The 10,554-nt window shown below is 48.7% G+C and overlaps 1 protein-coding gene across 1 annotated transcript; it reads right to left on the bottom strand.

Annotated features, from left to right (window-relative positions):
• Positions 1-609: 609 nt before the first annotated feature.
• Positions 610-6,037, bottom strand: LOC119389700 (endothelin-converting enzyme 1). Its single transcript, XM_037657065.2, has 5 exons — positions 5,677-6,037; positions 4,728-4,924; positions 3,734-3,989; positions 2,986-3,129; positions 610-2,115 (listed from the first exon to the last, which is right to left on the bottom strand). The coding sequence occupies exons 1-5, from the start codon at positions 6,019-6,021 to the stop codon at positions 859-861; spliced, it is 2,199 nt and encodes a 732-aa protein (XP_037512993.1). The 5' UTR covers positions 6,022-6,037; the 3' UTR covers positions 610-858.
• Between the last annotated feature and the right edge of the window lie 4,517 nt (positions 6,038-10,554).

Raw genomic sequence — 10,554 nt, 5'->3', positions numbered from 1 at the left:
TGTTTCGAATAACCTTCAACCACAACTGCGGAACTATCAGCGTTTGATGTTTCTCTGAAATATGTTCAACAAAAATTAGGAGCATCGATGGTTTTCATACTTACTGACTCGTGTGCTACCTTCCGCACACTGTTGAAAAAGGATTACGGTGGCCCAATTACATGCATTGTCGTAAAATCTGCTTCAAAAATTATTTGTAGTCGGGTGCCCCTCATTTGCCAGTGCACATATTCGCAAGTGGGTATTGCTGGGAATGAAGAGGCGGATCACCTCGCTTCTAGTTGTGCCCACAACGAGTGTGACTGCCAAGAAATTTCATGCCTGTTTGACAACGCTCGTCTGCTGATCCGCCGACACCTTCCAAAGCAGCACCCCGACCAGTGTGTCGCAAGCGGTTTGTTCCCTCCCCGTATTCGTGGTCGTCGTGACAGAGTCATCTTATTTAAGCAACGATTTGGCTCTGTACTAGTGCGCGAACGATTATATTGTCAAGAACGTGCGGACAGTCCGTCATGTACGCCGTGTGGCTCCTGTGAGACATTTGAACCCCTAATTTTAGAGTGTCCCGCATTCGTTATGCAGCGAGCACTGCATGCTCATCATGTCCTATCAACACACTCGACGGCTTCTTGAACGCCACTGACATTCTCCTTAGGCGCCTGCCAGAGAATTTCTCAAAGTGAAACGTATTATTGACAGTTGATACTTTATTCTCAAGCCTGAGGTTAGGTTTGTCGAACGTAAATGACCGCACTTAGCGTGTTTACAACCTCGCCTAAGCGAAGCATTTTATACTATTTGATTCATGCGTAACAATTTTTTGTGCCCACTGGCCATATTTATGAACGACAAATCTCTTCACATGAAGTCGCACCGCGTCTTTGGGTTCATGGTCTTTCCTGGGCCACAGTGGAACGCCTGGGCAAACTCCGGCATATTCATGAGCGGCACATTGCAGCGCAGCCTGGGAGGCGAGTACGATCCGGCGCTTTGCTTGTCTTCCGTCGAGCACCACTTGAAGCAGCTGCTCAGAAAGAACAGCTGCTCTTCCGTGAAGCCCGCAAGACTCGCTGGCGCCGCCTGTCGGGAGCCGACTTTCACCGCCCGGAAGGCTCGGTACGCCTTGAGCAGACCACCAGAGTCGGCGAAGTTTTCGGAGAGCGCGTAGTCACCGTGCGCGATACCTTCCGCCCAGGAAATAGTATTGTACGTCCGTCGCAGGCAGTCCAGGCGGTTCTCGAACTCCACCCGCGACCCTGAGGTCCACCAGTCCTTGCGCTGGCCGCTGCGATCGTAGAGTCCCATGTCCGGATCGAAGGCGTGCGTCATCTCGTGGCCGAGCACGTGACCCAGGCTACCAAGGTTGTAGGAGAGCGGGTAGGCAGCCACGTAAAAGGGCGGATGCAAGATGGCCGCCGGTATGACCATGACGTGGTAGACGGGCAAGTAAAAGGCGTTGACCACGGTCAACGGCACGCTGACGTCATCGCTGTCCAACGACCCGTTAGCGCTCTCTTTGGCGCGCAGAAAGCGCTTGGCGTGTTGCAGTTGCGCCTTCCTGACGGAGTTCATTAGAGTCAGGTACGAGCGTGCGCTGCCCGTCGAATTCAGGTACGGGTACAGCTGCTGGAGCGCCTGGTCAGAGGCGAGACCTTCCGGCCGACCCACAATGGCGCGAAGCGTAGAAAGCTTTTCGAACGCTACGGCTTTCGTCTTCTCGTCCATCCAGGAGAGCGCGTTCATACTGGCGTTGGCCTCGCGACGGATGCGACCTTCCATGGTGGCGACGTCGCTCACGGCGTCGTGCGGCAGCCAGCGGCGAGAGAAGACGTGCGCGAAGGCGTACGGCAGCGTCGCGTCGGCGTCCGTGTAGCAACGGCCCAGCATGTAGATGGTGGCTGCCATGCGGCTGCCGCCGAACTGCGCCCGAACAAGCGGATGTGACGTCATGGGCCCCACGGCGCGTATGACGTGCCACGTGATGTACGTGACCAGCGGCACCACGTCCCGGCTTGCCTGGCCCATGAGCTGGCCCAGGAGCATGAGAAGCTGCCAGTTCATGACGTACATCTCGTTGTTCGGGGTCAGTGCGTTGGGCAGGTGTGCGTTTACCGCCTGAGCATAGAAGGGATTCCGAGTGTATTTGGATCCTGTGTTTGATGCTAGTGCGTTAAAAAGAATGAAAACTGCTCGCTACGTAGGAACACCGCAAAAGGTTCATACTTCATAGAAGAAAGGTAGCCGCTGCATGATTCACCGTTACTACTTACGATGTCCATCATCTCGTATACAAAACGTAAAGTAAAAACAATAAATGTGTGACTAAATGCAGGGCGGTGCAGGTAGTGCTAGCGCTTCATGTGCGTGTCCTAACTTTCCCAGCAACTTACATTAAAGTGATAAGCAGGTTTTGTCGTTGTGTAGGTCAGCAGCGATTTCTCTTGGCAGCAAAAAAAAAAAAAACATGGCTTTAAAAAGAGAGCGCAAAGCAGGCACGGCAAAAAGGGTGTACTTCGTTTCCCTGGACCATTTTCTATTAAAGAAGTTAGTCATCAAAGTGCAATTACAAGACAAAGTGCAAATGCAGGACACAGCTTTTCGCTGGTGCCATGTCCGCTCAGACCATTTCACATAAATTGGTATGTGCATTGAGCCATGATTCAATTAGTACTCAATCATGGCTCAATGAAATTAACTGCACCTAAAACTTCCCCCTAGCTGAAAACTTTCCTGCTCCTCTTCATAACCCTCGGCGGCATTTTTGTCGGAGTTTAAGCCACAAAAATAAGCTGAACATCTACTAGAGTAACATAGTATGCAATGCTAGTTTCAAGCAAAACTTTGCGCGTTAAATCATCGTGGAGGGTTAATTAACGGCTGTGTATTCCTCAGCTGCTGCGAAGCGGTTGTGCTGAATTTGGTGCAGTCGCGAAAGCGCTTTCAGTTCAGTCTAATTCAAGAGGCTGGAGTGCAGTTCTTGCTTACCTCGAGCCACTCACTTGTGGTGAGTTCGGGTCCAGTCAACTGGTCAAGCTGGCTTAACGACACGTACCGCATCTCCGTGTCCGATCGGATTTCGAACGTCGGAGATACCATGGCCGACAGAACACGGTTGTCCACCGCAAGAATCTGCGTGACAGGAATTCAGTGGACACAAACACCGTTCAATGTCATACAGCGAGAGATTCTTTTAACTTCCATTTGCGGTTTTGTTTTTGAACTCCATGGCAGTAAAAGTTGCTTGTCAAATTAGTAAAAAAAAAAGAAAAACGTATACTGTCAAAAAAGGAACACTGGCTTTTGTTTCTATAGCCTTAGGTAACCCAGAAACATGTAAGTCCCCTTTGTTGGTCTACTATCAAACTACTTTGTTATTGTCACTCATCAATTGTGACCGAAAGCAATATGTCTTTCCTTTTTTGCTGTTAGAAATTGAAACTTTTGAATTAAATAAATATTATAGTGAAAAAAAATGGCTTGACAACGGCCTTATGTAATCGTAAGCCGAGTTACTTGGTTAGTGATACAGAACGGACGCCAAAGGAAAATAAATGTTATCGAATAAAGCGTATAAATAAACAGTGTACTAAAGGTAATCAAGGTAATCGGGTGATGCAAGAAATGAAAACAAATGGGGGACTGCTTGGAGAAGTGTCATCCAGTCTAAACTTGGCTGATGAAGATAATGACATAATTATGACGTCACTGCTGCAATTTAATAAGTTGAGCTTACATCTTGGACTGTGCTCCTGTCGACGGTGACGCCAGAGATGAGGACGGAGACCCTTTCGAAGTAGGCGAGCAGCGTTCCCTGCTCCTGCAAGGTGTCTCGGACAGCGATCCATTCGGTCACGTACGTACTCGAGCCTAGGTGCAGGGCACGGAACCCTGGGCGCCTAAAATGCGCGTCCAGCGTAAGCTGGAACAGTATCGGCATACCCCAGTCCAAGGAGAAACCGACCAGAAGGTCCAGCACCTTCTCCTTTGTCCTGCGGTAGCCGGTAGTTGCGACGTGCGAGAGCAAAAGAGCAGTGTCACGATTCGCAATTGAAGAAAGGTTGCAGAAGTATTGTACTACGTCAACTTATCTATTATGGTGAAATTCATATAGCAACGCAACACAAGTTGAAGTATGCTACGTGTATCCCGTTGTTCTAGTGTTTTGTTCATTTGGAGCACCACACGAAGTCTAATTACACCTGACCAACTCGCTCAACTATTGTCGGTTACAACCTAATAATAATTGCAAGCTCCGCTCGCAGAACTGTGGCGCGCCTGCCATTCATCTGCGCAAGAAAGTCTTGTTAGATGGTTTCCGTGCTAACCCTACGTACTTTTTCACTACTAATATAAATACTACGCATATTAAGATTAAAAGTTGGTCGTCCCTACTTAAAATATTAGGTTTGGCTGAGCAATGATGTCGGACTATTTGCTGAATTTTGGCAGGAAGATCAAGTTCACGACCGAAAACCAGCGACACGAACATGTGTCTGTATGGGAAAACCAGCTACCTGAATTACGCGAAAAGTGCTTGACGTCACGGAAATGACGAAATGCGATAGCTTCCACTTATTCGTAGGTTGTCACCAACTATAGGTGTCATCTATCACGTCATCTGTTACGGAGTGCTTCCTGGAACAGTTTTACCAGACACAACCGCACATCGCTTCTAGGGCTGTGCAGTCACGCCTTCTGGGCATGCATACTGTAGTAAGATGTTGCACCTGGGCTTTGACGTTGGCCACGACAGGTTGAAGCGCGCCATAAACTGTCGCAGTTCCTCTATGTGGTCCTGCTCGTTGAAGGCCACTTGAGCACAGCGTTGAAATATGAGGGCGATACGATGCGCTGGACTCGGCCCACGACTTTCTTCCAAGACGAGGCTGACCACAGCGGCGAAGGCCACGCGACGTTGCAGGCTCTGCACATAGTCCCACGAAAGTCAAGAGAGCCAACGGTCGGGCGTTTACTCGTAATTATATCGATACCACTGCGAAATTAAACGTGCCGTCAGTGAGAACTGTAGTGTCCGTTGCATCTGAGTGTAAGACGAAAGCCAGCAGCCTCAAAGTTGGGCGACGAAGCGGAGGAAGAGAGACCTTGCTGAATGAAGTTTGTCGCCTAACCATGACTATACTACAGGGCCAGTGAGGACAGCTTGAGCCCCGACCAGTCATCCTTCATGACTATCCTTGATTGCCCCTAAGGGATCCCGAGTCCCTTATGCTTTCGCCTAAGCCGACTCGAAGGCGAAATTTTTTCTTTTCAGTCGATGTATTGATCCTCCCCCTCCCCCTACGAAAGCTTTCTACATTTAATGTGGTTTTGCACTGCCTCCATGATTGGAGGCATGACAAGCTTTTTGCACCTCACCTTGTTTTGCAATGCCTCCGTGATCGGCCCGCCTTTGACCAAGCGACGTTGCCATGCGACGACGTCATTACGTGACATCACGCTACCTGACGTAATAGTCACATCATGGTGACTTTATGATGACGTACGTCACACATTTTGACGATCCACGACGTCATCATGACGTCATATGGTGACGTCATCCCGTGATGATTTTTGCATCACTCGTGTTGACGCCGACCGTCGATTCTTGCGTTCGATGAGGTGTCTAAGGCTTTCGCCTTAAAAACGCAACAACATAGTATTGAATGGATTGCGCACCTCGAAGTGGTTTCCCGCGTCCGGGTTCGCCTGCAGCCACCCTGAGCACACGTAGCCGTAGAAGTCCTCGCACGGGTCCACGCGGACGTCCTTCAGCGAACGGGCGATGTCTGCGCCCGGGTCCTGGCAGTCGGGATACGCACAGCCCATGGCGAAACGGCGCAACATCAGGGGCACGGCGAAGGTCACCGCCAGCGTGGACAGCGTCACGACCGCGACGAACACGCAGTACTGACGCCAAGACCGGGGCGTGGAGGCGTCGTCGTAATTGCAGGCACTGCATGCGTCGACGTACCGCGCGTCAAACGGCTGCCTCTCCTGGACGCCTTGAACTAAACGAGCCATCGAATCGGGTCTCGCAGGCTTCACCTCGTCAGCAGCCATCGCTTACGTTCTTCTTGTTTTTGACGATGATGATGACTGTGAAATTTGCACGAACCCTTAGTGGGAGATCGGCAAAAAATTAACAATGCAAAAAGGATTACGAAATAAATTTATTATCAATGGCACAACCAATGAAACCAACACAGAGTTAAGGCAAGGAAAACGCAGGGGACATTATTTGCCGTTTTTATCTGTAACGTAATGATTGCGACCTAAATTGAAAGAAATTGAAGTGGTCGAAAAATCACCCTTTCCGGCGGTGGGATCCGAACCCACAACCTTCGAATTAAACGTCCAATGCTCTACCGATCGAGCTACGACGGAGAGCCCTCCCCCGTCCACTGTTGGGTTTTTATGTGCGTTTAATCCCTGGGAGTGTTAGCCAGCGCCACTCGTACCCAAGGCGGCGAATGTGGAGCACTCTTTATGCATAACAAAGTAACGGGCCGCTCGAAGAATTTCCCTTCTTCGTACTTATTTTTTATGAGTAATGTGTAACAAAGTTCGCTTATTCAACGCATCAGCTGAACATTTGAGCTTCGGTTCTGTAACAGAAAAAAAATTACTGTGCGTGTTTGTTAAGTTAAAAAGAGTATTGAAACGATATTTTGTGCGACTAAGAGCGACGGGTGCTACGTAACGTTCACGGAGATAAACACAGCGATGCGATTGGAACAGAGAAAGGGGCGGACCATTATTCTTCTTCTTCGTATTACGGAGTTCTAGTGATAACGCCGATAAGTGTCCTTGCGTTCCCGAGGCCCCATGCCCTACTTGCCATTTTTAGAAGATCTTGAGTTCTTTCGCATGCGCAATAATTAGTGTCCCAAGACATTGCGTACGTGAAGCCTAAATCTTCCTGTTGAGAGAAATGACTTTGGCGTGAAAGGTACAGATTAGGACAGAACACCGGTCATCCACTAGAACTCAAGAAGAGATGTTCAATGTATTTAATTTTTGGAAATTTATGAGAAATGCCTTCACAACATTGTTCAAAACTCTCCCAAGATTAAAATAACAAAAATAACTGTCTTTTGCTATTGAACTGCACGAAATATGGATTCTTCCTCTCTGTGGTGAAGTGTTGACCAACAAGAACTCCGAGCGGAAGCTGATTTAAAGTTTGATAGTCTATCTTTCATTTCCTCAGAATTTGGCGTTTTTCCCTGAACAACAATATACATCACTGTCATGATGGTTGAAAAAGTATGAACGATCGTACTTCAGAGGCCAATACAGTTCAGGTCCACCGCGGTGGTACAGTGGTTACGGTGCTCGGCTGCTGACCCGAAAGTCGCGGGTTCGATGCCGGTCGCGGCGGTCGTATTTTGATTGAGGCGAAATGCTAGAGGCCCGTGTACTGGGCGATGCCAGTGCACATTAAGGAACACGAGGTGGTCCAAATTTCCGGAGTTCTCCATTACGGCGTGCCTCATATTCGTATCGTGGTATTGGCACGTAAAACCTCAGATGTTATTATTGTTATTAATTTAGCTGAAGATTTGCGCTGTCTGGAATCAGGAGCAAGAATGCAAGAAAGTTGTGCAGACTGACAGCCAAGGAGTACAAATGAATTACCATTGGGCAAGGAAAAAATGAGTTACGAAATCACGCTTGCATATAGCAACCGACAAGCTTTAACAAGTTCATGGGGAGCGTGGCCTATGTTTGATGACCTAATAGCTACCGGGAAAAAAGCGACCGGCACTCGATAATAGCTCGCCGTCTGGGATAAGCTTGAAGCCGTATAGACGTCTGTCTATTGGGTAACGAAAGGCCGCTGCGCCTTTATACTATACACGGCAGCCCATCAACGTCTTTCCCCATTTATTCTCGGGCCCATTAACTCCTTTTCTCATCGTGGCATTGTTGCAACAGCTGGTACAGGGGTTGTTACCTCGCACGAAACGCCACTCTGCGGTGGCTACAGCTGCCACCGGCGTCGCTTGTGACCGATAGATTTTCGACCGCAAGACGTCATTTCGCTGTAGACCGGCACTTACGGACATATTTGTGTCCGGAGGTGTGTACACGTGCTGCAAGGCATCTTACCCGCAAGCGATCAGCGTTTCTTTGCCGCGGTTGAAGATTGCAGACCTTGTAGAACGTGAGTGTACGGTTGTCTTGGCTGATATCGTCCGCTTCGGCATCATTGATAATCAGACGTAGCATTACAAGAAAGCGTGATATTTGCAGAACACTCAGATGCCATCCTCTAACCTTTTAGACAGTGAAATTTTGGCGTAACGGCGTAGAAAAAATTGTTTTTGCGATGACTTTCGCGTGAAATATGAAAGCCTCGCCCGCGCGAGCTTCTGCACATTAGAAAATAAAGTGCGCTCTACTTTGTTTGCTCAGCATGGATTTTGGGTATTCGGCCTCATTTACCAGGAGAGCTTCGTTCATGCTTATTGGAACACATGTTCTTTTATTTCGCACGACTGTGCAGCCGAACCTAATTTGGTTTTATATGGACACTGCAGGCGCATTTTTGCCTCTATAACACGGAATGCGAAGGCCTCCTGCACACCTAGCATTTCATTAAGTTATACAATCGGGGACCGGACAATTTGCAAGACATAACAAGCCGCAGTGTGAGATTGATTGATTGATTCAAACAACTGATTGATTGATTGAGCCGCATATTAAATGACCTTGACGTTGTCAGTATATAGCATTGCCCCCCCCCCCCCTCCCCGAAGCTTCCTGCGCATCACGTGATGTTACACTACCTCAGGGATCAACTCAGCTTTGACCAAACGATGACGGCATCTGATGACGTCACGATTTTTGTCTACCTGTGAAGTCATGATGATGCAACGTTATGACGCCTCAATGAGAACTCATCTTCCTTTCTGTATACGCACGCCTCTAGCTCGGAGAAGGTCACGTGGGTTTCTGTACCACTTCAATCACCTGCCGTGTTTCGCTTGAGGTCACCGCGCAGCGAGGCACTTAAGGCTTTTGCATTAATATTTGTTAAAGGGGACTTGCAACACTTTTCTGAGTTATAATGGAATAGTCTCACTATTAGCGCATGACGCTTCGCGAATCACATGATGCATAAATTTTTAGAATCCGTCAAGTACGAGCGAAGTTACAGGGTGGTGAAACCGAAACTATATATAGTGGTTATTTGGAAAGAAAAGGCGCTTCTTTCTGTCTCCCAGTATGGGGACATGGCTAAGCGCCTGTGGGGAGGGGGAAAGGGGAGGTAAAGATGATAGGGAGGAGGAAGGTTGTTAGCAGCGGGTCGTCATCGTCAGCGTGGAAGAGGCGAAGGGCTCAGGGGGGCCTGTCGTGGGGCAGGTCTCATAGCGAATCGAGATCGGCCTCGTCCGCAAACTCCAAGAAGGCGTGCAGGGCCGGGGCCATGGTGTCGTGGCGGGAACAGGAGGTCGTCCACGGTGGAGGCTGGTAGTCCTAGGCAGTGGTACGACCGCCTCATGATGTCTCGCGGCCCATCCACAGCTGGGCAGTAACACAGGAAGTGTTCCAGCGTCTCTGGAGTCCCGCATCTGCTACAGGCATTTGTCGCACGCTCCAAGCGCTTTCTCTCTCCTCTCGTACCAGCGAGCGCGCTGAAAGCTACGCAGGGGCGGGGATGACACAGGGGCAAAAATATGCGGCCTTTCGTCAGCGCACGTCATTACCTTGAGCAATTTTTTTGGACCTCAATAAAGTTGTTCTCTCTCTCTCTCTCTCTTTTTCTTCGAACGTGTGGCTTACTTTCAGTGTGATCGCGAGCGCGAGCGCGTGCGGGTGCGTGGTGGCATACCGCGGCGGCCACGATGCAGCTTGCGATGCTCAAATAAGCCAAAGGCGGTGACTTCGGTTATATGGCATTATTTGTAGAGAGAATAGGAAGCAATTTTTAGCTGACTTTGAGAATTAATTGTGAATTCCAGGCCGCGCGCTGCACTCTAATGTTTGCCTCGCGTGTTCTCGGGAGCCTCGGCTGCCGATTGGCAGCGTTTTCTGACAATGCTCAAAAAGTGTTGCAGAGGCCCTTTAAGACTCTCCACCTAGTACTCTAAGGACGATGACAATACGTCAGTTTTTCGTGATTGCTTCATTCAGTGAGGGCAACTAAAAAATCATTTTGCCCCAGCTTTTACTATCTGCAGTCTTAGAATCGAAACACATTATGAGTAAAACGCTCGATAACGCAGTAGAGTGTCCATTGGCAATAAAATTTGAAAAATGAAGACGTTCACACCATAATTCTTAAATCTACTTGATGCATTTACTGCATATTTTAACATTTCCTCTCAAGTGCAACAAACCTCGTCAAAATCAGTGAGGTGGTTGCCGAAAGAAAAAAACAACACCTCCGTTCTCACGTATGTAGAAAGAAACTCAAGCTACAAGCCTCATAGTTTATACCCTTCTTGCGCCTAGTTCCAACTGGCAAAGGAAACAGATGAAGGGGGACGCATAACAGATCATGTCATGTCCCTTGATGCGTTTCGTTCTCGCATTAATACGCGCACT

Source organism: Rhipicephalus sanguineus, chromosome 4, assembly GCF_013339695.2.
Source record: "Rhipicephalus sanguineus isolate Rsan-2018 chromosome 4, BIME_Rsan_1.4, whole genome shotgun sequence".
NCBI lineage: Eukaryota > Metazoa > Arthropoda > Arachnida > Ixodida > Ixodidae > Rhipicephalus > Rhipicephalus sanguineus.
Note: the sequence above shows the minus strand (reverse complement) of the source record. Positions and strands in the feature narration are given on the sequence as shown.

Bases quoted from the DNA above. Each gene is read 5' to 3' on its own strand.
- LOC119389700 (XM_037657065.2), bottom strand. From the start codon at position 6,021: ATGGCTCGTTTAGTTCAAGGCGTCCAGGAGAGGCAGCCGTTTGACGCG. The intron at 4,925-5,676 runs GTGCGCAATCCA...GACTATGTGCAG, and splicing joins ACGCGGGAAACCACTTCGAG to AGCCTGCAACGTCGCGTGGC. The intron at 2,116-2,985 runs GTAAGCAAGAAC...TTCTATGCTCAG, and splicing joins CCACAAGTGAGTGGCTCGAG to GCGGTAAACGCACACCTGCC.